The 18,156-nt window shown below is 43.5% G+C and overlaps 1 protein-coding gene across 2 annotated transcripts in view; it reads right to left on the bottom strand.

Annotated features, from left to right (window-relative positions):
• Nucleotides 1-18,156, bottom strand: part of dennd1b (DENN domain containing 1B) — a 280,956-nt gene that overhangs the window by 131,512 nt on the left and 131,288 nt on the right. For both annotated transcript variants that reach the window (XM_033027984.1, XM_033027985.1), the window contains exon 5: nucleotides 15,872-15,991. In XM_033027984.1, the coding sequence (XP_032883875.1) occupies nucleotides 15,872-15,991 (120 nt within the window). The remainder of the gene's footprint in view (nucleotides 1-15,871; nucleotides 15,992-18,156) is intronic.

The following is an 18,156-nucleotide window of genomic DNA, read 5'->3' as shown; positions in this document are numbered from 1 at the left end:
ACATGGCGCCGATGGATGAGAAGCCGAAGCAAAGAAGTGGAAGCCAAATAACCAAATGGAACCAAAGCCAAAATGCAAACTAACCGAAAGGGCGGGGCACCTAAAAGCCAACTAACCGAAAGGCTGCGTCGCCTACAAGCCAACAAACCGATTGCCGCTCAACAGAAAAGTCAAATAACGGACATGACCTTGCCAGGGGGCGGGACTTGTCAGCGATTGGTCCAGACCCCCGCGTCCATCACATCACTGTGGAAGGATGAACATTGTCCCACATCTCTGTTCCACTCGATCCACAGCCCGCGGAGGGTGGCCTTGAGAGAGTGGGGGCTGTCATGAGGGATGCGCACCTTCGGCTGCTTACAACTTGGTGCTTGGGTTCAGATTGCCCAGTCACCTATGGCTTGTGTGGGAAAATGACCCCCACCTTCGTTTTCATTCAGTTATTTGGCTTCCACTTCTTTGCTTCGGCTCCTCGTACGTCGCCGCCACATCCGCACACGGAGAGGGATAGTCGCTCCCATAGACCTGTTGTGACATTGATGATCTTCCGTGGCTGTCTGGGAAGCTGCTGAGTACCACATCCATTCTCTTCAAGATGTCAGAAAGATCTCAAATTTCTGCTGACCACTGGAAGATGGTCATTAAGACACAAAGTGCTGGAGTAACTCAGCGAGTCAGACAGCATCTCTGGAGAATGTGGATAGGTGACGTTTCTGGGTGGGACCCTTTAGTTTAGTTTAGAGATACAGCGTGGAAAGAGGCCCTTCAGCCCACCGAGTCCCCTCCGACCAGCGATCGCCCTGCACACTAGCACTATCCTACACACGAGGGATAATTTTCCCATTTTTACCAAAGTCAATCAACCTACAAATCTGTACATCTTTAGAATGTGGGAGGAAACCGGAGCAACCGGAGAAAATCCACGCGGTCACAGGGAGAACGTGCAAACTCTGTACAGACAGCACTCGTACTCAGGATCGATCCCGGGTCTCTGGCATTGAAACCAGCAACTCTACCACTGCGCCACCGTGCCAAGCTCCTTCAGGTTTTGTTCTTCTTCGGCGCTGGGATGACGGTGGTCTTCTTAAAGCCGGTGGAACCTCACCATGGAGTAGGGAGAGGGTGAGCCTATCTTGAGAAAGTTACCACGATGTCGGCAGCGGTTCGGGTGGCTTGCAACAACTTGTCGGAGCAACAGGAACACTGGTCCACATTCCCACTCCTTCCTTTGGCAATCACCGCGAGCGCGTGTCGGCACATTACCGACTGTGCTGGCCCTTCCTCATTAGTTGCTTTACTCCACACAGCTCGGACGCCATTATTAAATCTCCCCTTAACCTCTCCTCCTCCAGGATCAAACCAATTGCTCTAATCTCTCCGGATAAATCAATTCCTTCACCCTGCTGCTGCTCTAATTAATCTCCTCTCCACCGTCTTTAAGAACTTGCCATTTTCCAAAAACCTGGTGCCCGGAACCAGAGAGTGAGGCAGCTGATTCCCGACAGTGATTTATCGAGGTTTTGTACAGCAGGCCCGTGTTTTGCTGTTAGTCTCAAGACATCAGGGCCCGCTTATGACATTTAAATACAAAAAAAACTGTGCACGTCTATACCACCCTCCCAGAGCTAACTGAAAAAATACAGGGGAAGGATCTTTCACTGTGCTCTCCAGAGAGTGTTCACAGGGCAAGTGGGGGAAATCAGAAATATCCTCACCCACAAAACTGGGGAAAGAAAGTCTGAGAGAATGCTTACATTTAGGTTTAGAATATTGTCATCATGTGTACCGAGGTACAGTGAAAAGCTTTGTTTTACACATAGAACATAGAAAGTTACAACACAGCAACAGACCCTTTGGCCCACAATGTTTGTGCCGGACAAAATGCCAAGTTAAACTGATCTCATCTGCCTGGTACATGATCCATACCCCTCTATTCCCTGTACCTCCATGTGCCTATCTAAAAGTTTTACATGCTATCGAATCAAATTGATACTTTATCTGTACAATAATACTGTTCTTAAATAGAATCAAACCAAACTCAAGTGCAATAGAAATGTGTAGGAAGGAGCAGCAGATACTGGATTAAACCTAAGATAGACACAAAATGCCAGAGTAACTCAGCAGGAAAGGCAGCATCTCTGGAAAGAAGAAATAGGTGACGTTTCGGGTCGAGTCCCTTCTTCAGACCAAAAACGTTACCCATTCCTTCTCTCGAGAGTTACTGCCTGTCCCGCTGAGTTACTCCAGCTTTGTATCCATCTTCAAATGACGACGGCTGTGCTTGCAGGCAGTCGTTTTCTCCCTCCTTCCCCTCCCCTTCCCAGCTCTCCCACAGCCTATTGTCTCCGCCTTTTCCTTTCTTCTTCCCGTCCCCCCCACCCCCACATAAGTCTGAAGAAGGGTCCCGACCCGAAACGTCACCTATTCCTTCGCTCCATAGATGCTGCCTCTCCCGCTGAGTTTCTCCAGCATTTTAGTTTACCTTCGATTTTTCCCGCATCTGCAGTTCTTTCTTAAACAAACTCTTAACCATTCAAAGTGGTCCTTTTAAAAATTCTCAGTCAGACATTAATTTTATTTAAAACCAGTTAGTGATAGGGAAGTCTCTTTAAGTTGATAAACTATTACCTGGACTTCTCTCAGCTATTGTGTCGGAAGGAACTGCAGATGCTGGTTTACACTGAAGATAGGCACAAAATGCTGGAGTAACTCAGGGGGACAGGCTGCATCTCTGGAGAAAAGGATTGGGAATGTCACTCATTCCTTCTCTCCAGCGATGCTGCCTGTCTCGCTGAGTTACTGTAGCATTTTGTGTCTCTCTCAGCTATTCCTGCCCATTATCCCTTGCATCTCCCGAGACATGGCACATAATTTTCTCTCGAGTTTATGTCACCATTCGGCAGACACAGATAACAATTTTTACAACATTAGGATCTTAAAAAGAAAATTCTACAAAGGATTGAAAACGCATAGACTTTGCAGATATATGCTTTTGAGCCAGTGCCCGAAGTGCCTTTTGCACCACTGTTAATTTTCTCCTCTTTATTTTATCTACACAAAGAATTTATTTTATCTACACATTTTCAAAACTGTACAGAAAAACACTCATAATTATTATTAACATATATTTTAAACCGATAAGTATCTAACTTAAATCAACCATCATTTTGGTTCCTCCATGAACCCAGAATTAAATTCAAAAGAATACTTTTTGACTGCAAAAAGATACTGCTCCAAAACGCTGAAGATCCTGTACCACATTGACCAGCCCATTGAATTGAGTCAGAGTCATATAGCACGGAAACAGGCCCTTCAGCCCAACTTGTCCATGTTGACCAAGATGCCCCAGCTAAGCCAGTACCATTTATCCACGTTTGGCCCATATCCCTCTCAACCTTTCATAGCCATGTACTTGTCCAAATATCTTTTAAATGTTGTGATAGTACCTGCTTCAGCTACCTCCTCTGGCTGGTATAACATATAACATAAGGCTATATAACATATATCTTCCATCCTCTGTGTGGAAAAAGTTGCCCTACAGGTTCCTATTAAACCTTCCCCTCTCACCTGATGTCCTCAGGTTTACCCCGAGTAAAAGACGTATCTATTCCCCTCATGATTTTATACACCTCTATAAGATCACCCCTCAGCCTCCTGTGCCAAAGGAATAAAGTCCTCTCTGCCCAACCTCTCCCTATAACTCAGGCCCTCGAGTCCTGGCAGCATTCTCGTAAATCTTCTCTGCACTCTTTCCAACTTAATGACGTGCTGCCTGAAAAATGTTTCAGCAAGCTAATAAGTGGAGCAACCTCTCCAAGACCATGCAACGCTTGTGAAAACATGCATACTAAAAGTGGTGAACTAATGTTTGTATCTTCATTGAAGACTGATATTTACTTAAATCTTTGGTGTCTTGTTAAATAATCTGCCTTTGGGACATACTCTGTGAATGTAAGCATTGAAAATCTGTGTTAAACTTCCTGCACTCCTCGCTGAAATCCTGATAGACAAGGAACCGAAAGCATGTTTCAGTATTTCCGACTTATGACAGGAATTTTAAACCTTGATCACTGCTTGTTCATTTGTCTTGTCCTTTAATGCACACATTTCAGCTTTGATGTTTTTGCACTTTGAACTTGGTCGCTCAAATTAAAACAAAAATAAACGACTCTCCGAATTTTCCTGTTTCTGAAGGCAATACAGAACAGATGGAAATGGACTGACAGGTCCCAGCTACGAGAACGAGATCAGATTCAGCTGGTGAAGACTGTGGCTGTAAACCTCTAAAATTTGACATCCACACTCACACTTTAAGCAAGGACTGAAAATAAATAAATCTCCTTAAAATCAAGGATTAAATCTGACGGTAGAATAATCCAGATTCCAAACTATTGTTTTAATTCTTAAGGGAGCAAAAGTTAACTTTATTCACAGTGATTCACCCAAGTTCCTTTATTTGGTAGGAAATATTTAATTATGGTAGCTAGAGTAGATTTTTAAACTCTACCTAAACTGTTTTCTACAGAAACTACACAGGGGCGGCATGGTGGCACAGCAGTAGAGTTGCTGCCTTATAGCTCCTGAGATCCGGGTTCCATCCTGACTATGGGTGCTATCTGTACGGAGTTTGTACGTTCACCCTGTGACCTGCATAGGTTTTCACTGGGTGCTCCACTTTCCTCCCAAACTCCAAAGATACACAGGTTTGTAGGTTAATTGGCTTTGTTAAAATTGTTCCAAGTATGCATGACAATGTGGACTTGGTGTGCGAAGGGCCTGTTTCCGTGCACCAACAATATTACACTCCTAAGTGGGAGTAGTCTTGGATAGAGCATTTTTTCAGTGCGTAAGCCCTCATTATAATGGACCATCGTTGGGCGGGGGTGGGGGTGGGGAGGGGGAATTGAATCCGTTATTGCCGATTGTCCTCTATAACTGAGTGTAAGGGATTACCACTGTGTAAGTAGTAGAAGCAAACAACTGCAGTTGCTGGTTAATACACAAAAGGACACAAAGTGCTGGAGTAACTCAGCGGGTCAGGCAACATCTCTGGAGAACATGGATAGGTGATGTTTCGGGTTGAGGGCAGACTCTCGGTCTGGAACTGGGCCTGGAATCAGGCTGAGTGGATGGCCCTGGCCTGCTGGAGGCCGGGGGAGAGGCGAGGATCGGCTGAGTCAATAGTCGCAGCCCGCGGGCGGATGGGCGGAGTGCAGTGGTGGTGGTTGCGGCAGGCACAGCCTGGAATTGGCCAGGGAGTCGGTACAAGCGGATTGCTCAGCACTTTAACTCCCCCTCCCATTCCCAACCTGACCGTTCTGTCCTGGGCCTCCTCCATTGTCAGAGTGTGGCCCAGCGTAAATTGGAGGAACAGCACCTCATATTTCACTTGGGCAGCTTACAACCCCAGCGGTATGAACATTGACTTCTCTAACTTCAAATAGCCCTTGCTTTCTCTCTCTCTCCATCCCCACCCCCTTCCCAGTTCTCCCACCAGTCTTACTGTCTCTGACTACATTCTATCTCTGTCCCGCCCACACCCCTGACATCAGCCTGAAGAAGAGTCTCTACCCGAAACGTCATCCAATCTTTCTCTCCAGTGATGCTGCCTGTCCCGCTGAGTTACTCCAGCATTTTGTGTCTACCTTCAATAATAAACCAATACTATGGATCACTTAATCCCACATTGGAGACTAAATGTCCAAAACAAATTGATGCAAAGGAAAACACCTGGAACTGCAAGTGCTGGAATCTTGAATAAAACACAAACTGCTGGAGGAACTCAGTGGGTCTGGTGCCATCCGTGGGGAAGGTGGAGGGGGGGGGGGGGGGGGGGGGGCAGATGACGTTTCATGTCTGGACCCTTCAAACTGAAGGGGAAGTGGGGGGGGGGGGGGTAGAAAGCTGGGAGAGAGGGGTGGTGTTGGGACAAAGCCTGGCAAGTGAGGATAGGATACAGGTGAAGACTGATGTCCCACAGGCCCTCCATTTCACCGCCAAACCTGCTCCCTTTCTTGACAGTGAGAGAGCATCCTCCTGAACACTAAGCAATCGCGCAACTTGTTCCGTGCGAGGAAGGGGATGTATCCACATTTGACCCGTCAGCCTAACCCTGCTCTAATGAACCGTGACCAGAAACTTCCAGAATCTTCAATAATCTCCTCCTGCATCAGCCGGGCACGTCTCCTTCAATAACTGGCTGCCTGAGTAAGTGGCGTGGTTTGGGTTTGATTAGCCTGGTCACCTGCAGAGAGGACGGTCAGCCCGGCTTGAGGAGCCGTTGTGGGGCCATGGTTAAATCATGGAGTGAAGATATAGATATTCCCCGACCTAAATGTACAACCCAGTCATCTCATGGGACTGAATAAACCACTCCTGTTTCAATATTCCTCCTCACACGGACCTTCAAAACTAAATTATAATTCAAAATAGGTGGGTGGAAGAGATCACAAAATAATAATTTTAAAATAAATGAATTAATTAATTGAATTCTGTCGGCGACTCTTTGTGCACGGCCTAGGATAGTCATACTGTCATACTAAAATCATACTGTCTGCTGTGTGATTTTACCGGATTGCATGCAGAAACAATGAATTTCACTGTACTTGTGAGAATAAAATATCATTTAATGTATCATTGAATGAAAGTATCATTGAATTGCCAGAGTCATACAGCAGAGACAGGCCCTTCAGCCCGTCTCGTCCATGCCGACCAAGATGTCCCATCTGCAGGACGTTAGTCCCATTTGCCCATTTTTGGCCCATATCTATCATACTTTCCTATCCATGTACCTGTTAAAGTGTCTTTTAAAGGTTGTTATCTTATTTGCCACTGGCAGCTCGTTCACTTCACCCACCACGGTCTGAGCGAAAAAGTTGCCCCTCAGGTTCCCATTAAATCTTTCTCCTCTCACCTTAAAGCTATGCCTTCTAGTTCTCGATTCCCCTTCCCTGGGTAAAAGACTCCGTGCATTCTCCCTATCTATTCTCCTCATGATGTTATACACCGCTATAAGATCGCCCCTCATCCTTCTACGCTCCAAGGATTCAAGTCCCAGTCGGCTCAACCTCCCCTCATAGCTCAGGCCCGTGAGTCCTGGCAACATCCTCGTAAATCTTCTCTGCACTCTTTCCAGCTTAGTGCTTTAATCACTACAGATAAAACAAAATGACATACAGCATGGAATGTAAAAAGTTTTGGCACAGATCCCTACTAGAAAGCTATGGCAGAATGCATGAATTGAGAGACACAAGAGACCCAGGTTCGATCCTGACTATAGGTGCTGTCTATAAGGAGTTCTCCCTGCGACCGAATGGTTTTTCTCCTGATGCTCTGGTTTCCACCCACTTTGCAAAGGCATTCTGGTTTGTAGGTTAATTGGCTTCTGTAAATTGTAAAGTTCCCCAGTCTGTAGGATAGTGCTAGTGTAGGGGTGATCGCTGGTCGGCACGAACTCGGCAGGCCAAAGGGTCCATTTTCACACTGTCGCTCTAATGCCTAAAGTCTAAACTCAGCGAGTCAGGCAACATCTATGGAGGGAATGGACAAACGAGATTTCAGATCGAGCGTAGTCTGTTTATTCCCTGCATAGATTCTATATGTGACTGGGTGGGTTTCCTCCGGGTGCTATGGTTTTCCCCCCACATCCCAAAGATGTGCGGGTTTGTAGGTTAATTAGCCCTCTGTACATTACCCCTAGTGTGTAGGGAGCGGATGAGAAAGTGGGATAACATAGTGAGACAAGGTGATCGATGGGCGGCATGGACTCAATGGGCCGAAGGGTCTGTTTCCATGCTGTATGTCGAAACCTTTCTAATGCTGCAAGGGTTGATATCATGAATAAAATGAGAGTGTTTGTTGGGGTAGGTTTGAAAGTTCACGACAGTAAGGGGAGGGGGGGGGGGGGAGAACGCTGATGTTATACTTGAAGCATCTGAGTCCTGAAGAAGTGGCACAGTAGCGCAGCGGTAGAGTTGCTGCCTTACAGTGCCTGAGACCCGGGTTCATTCCTGACGGAGTTTGTACGTTCTCCCTTTGACCACGTGGGTTTTCTCCAGGTGCTCCGGTTTCCACCCTCTCTCAACAGAAGTACAGGTTAGCAAGTTAATTGGCTTTGATAAAATGGAACCTAACTGAAGCTTGAACTCAGGATCAGATGAAAAGTTATACTTTATAATTTACGAACCTATCTCCAATGATGTATTATTAGTAAATTATTCCATTCTTCCTTATCATGCCTTTTGTTTATGTTTTTTTTTCTTTCTCTTTCTATAAAAAAAAACTGGAAGCAGAGTCAATACACAACTGATAATGCTATTGATGTACAACTGATATACATGAAATGTTTTTATTATGATATGTGCTTGCTTCTAATAAAAAAATATATTTTTTTTTTTAAATTGTAAATTTTCCCTAGTGTGTAGGATAGTGCTAGTGTACACCGTAATGGCTGGTCGGCATGGACTCGGTGGGCCATAGGGCCTGTTTCTGCGCTGTACCTCTAACGTCTAAAGACTAAAGCATGGACTCAGTGGGCTGAAGGGCCTGTTTACATGCTGTATTGCTAAAACTAAACAGAACTGACTCCAACTGAATGGATAACTGCGGACGGCTCGATTGTAATCATGTATAGTCTTTCCGCTGACTGGGTAGCATGCAACAAAAAAAAGCTTTTCACTGTACCTCGGTACAACAAAATACACTAGACTTTTAAAAAATGTGTCTGTTGACTGAAGGTAGTCAGGTTCTCCCCCCACCTCCCCTAAACAGAACAGCAAAACCGCAGGAAAATCTATTAAGATTTCCACCTGGAAAGAGTCAAAAAGCAGTCTCTCAAAGTTACATTTACAGAGCTGGATCAAGTTTATTTACCAGCTGTCAACTTCCACCTTACTGCTGCTTCCACTTTAGCTTTGATTAACTTTTACTTTCAAAAGTCAAAGGTTAAATAAAGGAAGGGACATGTTTTCCATCAAATAACCTACTGACCACTGACACTGACATCCAGCGGAGCAGTGCTTTGAGTAATCAAATCAAAACAGAGGAAGCTGGTGTTCCAAACCTTAACACGAAATGTCTAGGGGGTACTTTCACCACGAGAAAATTTACACAAAGCGTGTAAAATTGGAACATTCTGCTTTTAAGGGGGTTTAGCCTTTGGTGACTGATAACTTTAGTTCGATAGGAGCTCCCGCACTACAAAGGTTTACCTTCTCGAAGAAAGTCAGCTTGCTTGTTAGAGCACTTCCTTTTCTAAGTGAAGGTGACAATTTAACAATCGCAATACTTCAAAATCAAAAGCAGACCAAATATTTTAATGATGGTTTAATGTCACTGCAGGATGAGGGATTTACTGCACGGTTGTCCCAGTAGATTAGAAAGTCTAATCTGTTTGCAGAAGCAGATGGTTGCATTGAAAAATGGTAAAGAATTTTTTTTTAAAAGGAGGAAATACATTTTTCCATAAACATAAACATGATGCGTTGTATTACATTGAATAAAGTCAATCATTGCGAACTCTTGAATTTTGGGAATTTTGGGTGTGGATGTGACAATTTAAACAAGTTTTATTTTTAGTCATGTGCAGGAAGGAACTGCAGATGCTGGTTTAAAGTAAAGATAGACATAAAAAGCTGGAGTAACTCAGCGGGTCAGACAGCATGGCTGGAGAGAAGGAATAGGTGACGTTTCGGGTCGAGGCCCTTCTTCAGATTGAGAGTCAGGGAAAAGTGAAACGAGAGATATAGACGGTGATGTATAGTATCACTGAATGAAAGATATGCAAAAATAAAAGGTAATGATGATAAAGGAAACAGGCCATTGTTAGCTGTGTATAGACACAAAAAGACACAGACAATGAGACTCAACAAGACAGACGACTTTGAAGCTGGTACGACTTGGGTAGGGAAGGGATGGAGAGAGGGGGGATGCAAGGCTTACTTGAATTTAGAGAAATCAATATTAATACTGGCTGAATAGAAGTCTGAAGAAGGATCTCGACTCAAAACGTCACCCATTCCATCTCTCTAGAGATGCTACCTGGAGTTACTCCAGCATTTTATGTCTATTTTCAATATTAATACCACTGAGTTTTACGCTGCCCAAGCGAAGTATATTAATTATTCATTGAGATGCCTCTGTTGCAAGCACAGGGGCATCAGAGGGGTGCTCACAAATAAAGCTCTAGGATGATTTCTCCCTCTCCCTCACCACTCACCCTCCAATGACCATTAGGAAGCTACAAAGACATTCACAGCAACATATAGACAATAGGTGGAGGAGTAGGCCATTCAGCCCTTCGAGCCAGCACTGCTATTCAATATGAGCAGGGCTGATCATTTAAAATTAGTGTCCCGTTCCTGCTTTCTCCCCATATCCCTTGATTCCATTAGCCCCAAGAGCTAAATCTAACTCTCTCTTGAAAACATCCAGCGAATTGGCCTCCACTGCCGTCTATGGCAGAGAATTCCACAGATTCACAACACTCTGGGTGAAAAGGTTTTTCCACATCTTAGACCCCTGGTTCTGGACTCCCCCATAATGGGGAACATTTTTCCTGCATCTTGCCTGCCCAATCCTTTAAGAATTGTATATGTTTCTATAAGAAACCCTCTCATCCTTCTAAATTCTAGTGAATACAAGCCCAGTCGAAAACATTCTTTCATCAAATGTCATGGGGCAGACATGAGAAATTGTCGGAGGGGGGTTGCATTTCCATTTATCAACCCATTGCTCTAATTTATTGCGCAAAACACACTTTCGACTCTAGACTTTAGAGATAATAGCACGAAAACAGGCCCTTCGGCCCACCGGGTCCGTGCCATCCACCGATCACCCCGTTTGCTAGCACTATGGGGTCATTTACAAATTACAGAAGCCAATTGACCCTTCAAACCTGTACATCTTTGGAATGTGGGGAGGAAACCTGAGCACCCGGACAGAACCCACACGGTAACAGGGAAAACGTGCAAACTCCGTACTGGCAGCATCCGAGGTCGGGATCGAACCCGGGTTGCTGGAGCTGTGAGGCAGCAATTCTATCACTGCACCACTGTACTGCCCAAAGTGCCGGTGTAACTCAACGGGTCAGGCAGCATCTGCGGAAGGGAATGAACCTGCCTCACTACAGAGTGTGTAGGAAGGAACTGCAGATGCTGGCTTGATAAGGGTCTCAAGCCAAATCGTCACCCATTCCTGCTATCCAGAGTTCCTCCAGCATTTGGTATCTGCCTCCCTGCAGATCCTTCACTTACCAAGTGTGGCATCAAAGACACTGGTGGTCAGAATAAAGATTCTAGATAGCAAGAGGGTGGATTTACTAGAGGTTGGAAGGAATTTGGTGTTGGTTCGTGTTGAATGGAATGGCAAAGTAAGTTTCTTGGGTCTCTATTCTAGCTTATCGTTGGGCATTTAGTACCCACCCTACAGCACCATAACACAGTCCCACCAACACTTCATCCCTGCACTTACCCACTTTAAAACTATTGAAGAACATAGAATGCAACAGCACAGGAACAGGCCCATCAGCCCACAAATTGTGCATTGCATATGATACAAACTAAAATAATCTCCACTGCCTGCAGATGAACCATATCCTTCCATTCCCCGCACATCCATGTGCCTATTTAAAAGCCTCCTAAACACCACCATTGCATCTGCCTTTAAACGTTGCCCTGTCTGAAGTCTGAAGAAGGGTCTCGACCCTCTAGAGATGCTGCCTGTCCCGCTGAGTTACTCCAGCATTTTATGTCTATCTTCGATTTAAACTTTGCTGTCTCACTTAAAAGCTATGCTCTCTAGTCTTGCACATTTCCATCTTGAAAAAAAGTTACTGACTGTCTACCTTATCTATGCCTGTCATAATTTGATATACTTCTGTCAGGTCTCCCCTCACCCTCCAACGTTCCAGCGAAAGCAATCAAGGTTTGCCCAACCGTTCCTGATCGCCTCTCACCCTCTGAGGCAGGCAGCATTCTGATAAACCTTGACTGCACACGTTTTTATTTTCCTTCCTGCCTAAGTCAGGAAGTCACCTGAGGTGAGAGGGGAAAGGTTTAGTGGGAATCTGGGAAGAAATGTTTTCAGTCAGAAGGTTGAAGGTGTATGGAACGAGCTGCCAGAGCAGGTAGTTGAGGTGGGTACAATAACAACATTTAAAAGACACTTGGACAAGTACCTGGATAGGAAAGGTTTAGAGGGATATGGACCAAATGTGGGCAGGTGGGACTAGTGCAGATGGGGCATCTTGGTCGACATGGGAATGTTGGGCCGAATGGCCTTTTTCTGTACTGTAGTTTCCTCTTGGCATTACATTTACTGATGTTGTTCAAATGTTAGTCATGTATTTTCCATCCAGCCACAAGTCCGACTTCAGGTGATGATCCTTGCCTCACACGGGGAAATGCTTACTTGTGAACTAAAATCCCGCAGCCGTTAAGTTCATTAACTAACGCACATGTAATCATGTATTGTCTCTCTGCTGACTGGTTAGCGCACAACAAAAGCTTTACACTGTACCTTGGTACACATGACAATAAACTAAACTAAACACTGTGAGATGACTGTGTATAAATCCGGGCATCACCCTTGATGCAGTGTAATGAAATCATTCCCGGGAAGCAAACTCACACAATAATTTAGAGACCCGTGGAAATTTATGATATTTTAAGCTCTTTCTAATGGTTCAAGATCTGAAATGTTTTTATATTTGAAAAAGGAAAAACTCTGAACCAGGTAGAATTTACTGCAACTGGTTCCTAAAATCAGATGCAATTTAAACAAGCTCTGTGATTTCGAAGTAATTGAAAACCCCCTTAGGCATCCCATCGTCCAAGTTTAAATCATTTTTGATTGTTCCGACTAAAAGGGAACCAAGATATATTTTGCTTCAAAATAACCTTTGTTGTTTGAGAACGTGTGTTGAATGAATCAGTGTGTGTTTAAAATAAAAACAAAGCATTGTTGTCAAATACTTAGTCTAACTCAACCAAAAATGGCACTTAGTAAAGAGATTAATTTCAAGGCTTACATGATGCCACTTTAAAATTGCAAATATGAAACTTAAAGAAGCAAAGTTTTAAAGCTGGAACTGCAAGACTGGAGCTCAGATTCTTTGTAGCACACAATCGTGGATATTCCTGATTATAATTACTTCTTTCCTATCTGGGACAGAGCTGTGGAGAGGTCAATGGAGTCCTCAAAGTAGCTCCATGTTGCGAGATAATATATATATGTTTCCCAGTTGTTAAATGTTAAATATCAATCACATATTTAAATTCCCAAAACCATTACTGAAAAGATGGGCTTTTGCATTGCGATACCTTTTCGTATGTAGTTCATGGAAAGATTTGTGTTAACTTAAAACACCCGTTCATAACAAAAACGTCAAATAAATTCACTGCATATCGATTACCCGTTCTCACTAGTTCTGTTATTCCACATTCACATCCACTTGCTACACATTGGGGGCAATTTTACAGAGCCATTGGATACAATCAACGAACAACAGAATCTTCATTCTATTTTGGCAAAAAACAAATCACTTGTAATAGACTGGCCATTTTCAAACAGAATCATATTTTTTGAAGGAAGCAACATTTTAGCTCAAACGACTGACAATAATCTAAAATGAAACATTAAATAATTATTATGCTACATCATATTAGTTTAGTTTATTGGTGTCACGTGTACCGAGATACAGTGAAAAGCTTTTTTGTTGTGTGCTGTCCCGTCAAAGAAAAGACTATACGTGGGCATAATTAAGCCATCCACAGTGCACAGATGAAGGATAATAGGTACAACATTTAGTGCGAGATATAATACTGCATGTGCTGTTTCTATCTTGTTAGGAAGAAGTGTGATCATCACAAAGGCTATTCAGGTTTGATCCTTGAATTATACATTGCCACATTCACATTTCACCCCATAAACCTCAGGAAAAAAGAAAAACTCAAGGATTTCTGGAGATTGAGAAAAACTGATTTTAGCAAGTCCCTTGGTAAAAGGATTTGTACAACCATTGGCCATGCAATGTATCTCTTTCAATTTAGTAGGTAAAAAAAAAAGTGGGCTGGGGTAAATTGCATATATTAAATTCAGACTAAAACAGCCAATATAATATTCACATTCTATTAACATTAGGCGGAATTGTGCAGATTTATCTGAGGTACTTACGGCAGCAAAATATTTAAGGAAACAAACTTTGGGACACCATGTGATAATACACCATAGATAAAGAAAAACCTTGAATTTTTTAATTAGAGTAGACCAAATATCCTGAATGTGGATTTTTGTTTTGTACTGACACTGTTGTTACTTAAGATCTTTTGCACAAGAAAAAGTCTATTCTGACACAAAGTTTGTAAAATACAAAGTCTTAAATTAAATGGTCATGTGGAAGTAGATAACAGAAATGGTTAAAAAAAAGGCAACGTTTTATAATGAATATGATTCTAAGGAAGAACCATGCAGAGTTATTTTCAAAGCAAAGGCAGAGGAAATTATTGATAGCCTTTGTCAATGATAAAAGCATAAATTACCTTCTTCCTGCATTAAAATTGAAAACATCACTCAGTACAAAACGTCGTAAACACTAATCAAAACCAGCTATTAATGCGGTGCTCTGATCAGCGATCGCAAAGGTGACAACTCTGCTCCTTTGGGATTTAAAACATAGCAGCAGGACTGAACATTGGAGCCCAAGGTAAAAATGTGCCCCTACTCCCATGTGCAGATAATGAAGGATCCGTCAGCCCCGAACTTCAATGAATGAGAAATTTCTCAACATTAATTTCTTAGAAGCTGGAGGCTTCCAAAAAACACCTGCAAACTAGGAAGTATCTGTGTTTAGTTGTACCTTTTGTTGCACCTACAGATGGAATTGGCAGCTAGGAAGCGACCCTACCTTTGGCATCTCTTGTGGTCTGGGGATAATTGTTGTACAGAACATCGTTCAAAATATCTCAGAAATATTCAACATGACTGGACATAGCAAATAATCAAAAACATAATAACCGTAGAAACAAGAACGGTGGACACACAAGAAAATGCAGATGCTGGAATCATGAGCAAGACACAAAGTGCTGGAGGAACTAGTGAGTGGCACAGTGGCAGAGTGGCTGCCTCACACCACCAGGTTCGATCCTGACCCCGGGTGCTGTCTGTGTGGAGTTTGTACAATCTCCCTGTGATCTTGTGGGTTTGCTCCAGGTGCTCTGGTCTCCGCCCACATTCCAGACGTGCGGGTTTGTGGGTTAATTGGCTTCTATAAATTGTCCCTAATAAGTGGGATAGAACTAGTGCATGGTGGTCGGAGTGGGCGAAGTGGGCCGAAGGGCCTGTTTCCATGTTGTATCTCTAAACTAAACTAAAATAAACTCAGCAGGTCAGGCAGCATCTGCGGTGGGAATAGGTTCAGGGGTAGCAAGAACTTCTACTGCTAAGCGTGAATGGTGGAGACTTCAATTCAACTGCATTGGCTTTACTTTGTTGCCCAGGGTAGGGGAATCTGTAGGATTCGAGAATCGAGAACCAGAGGACATAAGTTTAAGTTGAGGGCGGAAAGATTTAATGGGAACCTGAGGGGTAACTTTTTTTACACAAAGGGTGGTGGGTATATGGAACGAGCTGCTGGAGAAGGTAGTTGAGGCAGGCACTATCGCAATGTTTAAGAAACATTTAGACAGGTAGATAGATAGGACGGGTTTAGAGGGATATGGGCCAAACTCAGGCAGGTGGGACTAGTGTAGATGGGGCATGTTGGCCAGTGTGGGTAAGTTGGGCTGCAGGGCCTGGTTCCACTCTGTGTGATTCTATGTCACTATAATAAGTGTCTTAAACATGATGCATGCAATTCACTTTCATTCCAACTAACCTGAGGATACAAATGCAGACTTTACATCCTGATGTCAAACGACAGAATCCAAACCTTTGCCTGCTCTCGATGTCGGTCAGCACAAAAGTGAAGTGTTGTCCCACCTGGCTCTGTGAGACCCTGAAAATAGTCACGCACAAACATTAATGTTTCCTGGCAAGAACATCAGCTACACTACAAAAGATCAAATGTAATGCAAAGCCATTTCTGAGCAAGATTAAACGGCAGTATTCGGTTTATTTTTGGTTATAGAAATACAGCAGGAAACAAGCCCTTCGGCCGACCGAAGATGGGCACAAAATGCTGGAGTAACTCAGCGGTACAGGCAGCATCTCTGGAGAGAAGGAATGAATGACGTTTCGTGACGAGACCCTTCTTCAGACGCGGCTCACCGAGTCCACGCCAACTATTGATCCCACGTTCACACTAGTTCAATATTATCCCATTTTCTCATCCACTCCTTACACACTAGGGGCAATTTACAGAGGCCAATTAACCCACAAACCCGCACGTCTTTGGAATGCGGGAGGAAACCAGAGCTCCCAGAGTAAATCCAAACGGTCACTGGGAGAACGTGCAAACTCCACACAGACAGCACCCAAGGTCAGGATCAAACCCAGGTCTCTCGGCTGTAAGGCAGCACCTCTACCAGCTATGCCACTGTGTGGCTACTACTATTATGTTACCCAAAGCTTTTGAAGAAAGAAATAATGTTAAAACTGCAGACAATTTGAGAAGTAGAATGTTTAAAGGTTAATTAATTGAGTTGGCCGGAATCTTTAAACTCTATGACAGTTGATTGTTGATCTTTAATCATACACACTACAGCAGATTGAAAGCTGGCACGTACAAGAATTTTACCGAGGTTTTAAAAATGACAGGAAAGGAAGCAAATGTTATTGGGCCTGGGCTTGCTCGTTCAATGTGCATGAAGGAACTGCAGATGCTGGTTTAAAATAGACACAAAATGCTAGAGTAACTCAGCGGGACAGGCAGCATCTCTGGAGAAAAGGAATGGGTGATGTTTTGGGTCGAGACCCTTCTTCAGTACAGTCGACCCGAAACATCACCCATTCTTTCTCTCCAGTGATGTTGCTTGTCCCGCTGAGTTACTCCAGAATTTTGTGTCTATCTTGCTCTTTCAATTACATTTTTAGAGCAACTATTGATTTTTGCTTGAGTGAAGACTTGTAACAAATATAATAAATGAGCTGTAAATGTGGACCTCAGTAATATTGTATGCATTGGGTGAAATTACTAAATTTATATCTTGGTTTGGAATTTACCTAGCTGAGATGATGCTCCACCAAATGGAGCTCAGGGCCTGGCAGACATTGACGCAGAGACAACAATCTGGCTACTCAACACCCGGCTTGAGATCTAACTATTGCTTTGGTTTATTTATGTTTCATTCGCACAAAGGCTTTCATTAACCTGTTCAGTGCCACCCCAGAGTATACTCGGGTCATGGCCCAAAGTGAAGAACAAAACTTGGCAGTGAACAGGTTAAGCACTTCAAATATTACAATTTCACCAGCACTCAATTAACTTAAATATTAAACAAGTTGCAGAAAAACAAAGAGGAGACACAAGGAACTGAAGATGCTGTTTTACAAAAAGAGACACAATGTGCCAGAGTAACTCAGCAGATCAGGCAACATCTCTGGAGAACATGGAGAGGTGACATTTTGTGACCCGACCAGAAACATTGCCCAAGATGCCGCCTGACCCGCTGAATTACTCCTATACCTTGTGAAACGTCACCTATCCATCTTCTCCACAGATGCTGCCTGACCCGCTGAGTTACTCCAGCACTTTGTGGAGAAAGATAAAACCAGGTTATTAATGAAAACTAACCTCATTAAGCATGCATTGGACACAAACAATTAAAGAAAAGTTTAAGTATGGACTTAAGTTTAAGTATTACAGAGTCCTTCTGTAATTGAACAGAAGGTTGGGAAGTAATTCAGAGGGAAATTCCACCCAAGGGAAAAGGAGGTAAAGAAGGCTTTTGGTACGTTGGCCTTTAACGGCCAGGGTATTGAGTATAGAAGTTACATTACAGTTACATTTGACTTTGGTAAGGCTGCATTTGGAGTATTGTGTTCAGTTTTGTGCACCCTGCTATTGGAAGGATGTTGTCGAACTGGAGATAGTGTCGAGAAGATTTACCTCTCATTATAGCTGGTGGTTCAAAATGATAAAAAGCTTGAAGTGGTGGAAGTTCAATTAAATTTAGGTGTCAATGGACATGGATCCTTAACATCAGGGGCAGGTACAGAAAA

The sequence above is a fragment of the Amblyraja radiata genome, chromosome 10 (genome assembly GCF_010909765.2).
Source record: "Amblyraja radiata isolate CabotCenter1 chromosome 10, sAmbRad1.1.pri, whole genome shotgun sequence".
NCBI classification, from domain to species: Eukaryota; Metazoa; Chordata; class Chondrichthyes; order Rajiformes; family Rajidae; genus Amblyraja; species Amblyraja radiata.
The sequence above is the reverse complement of the archived record's forward strand: the minus strand, read 5'-3'. Positions and strand labels throughout refer to the sequence as shown.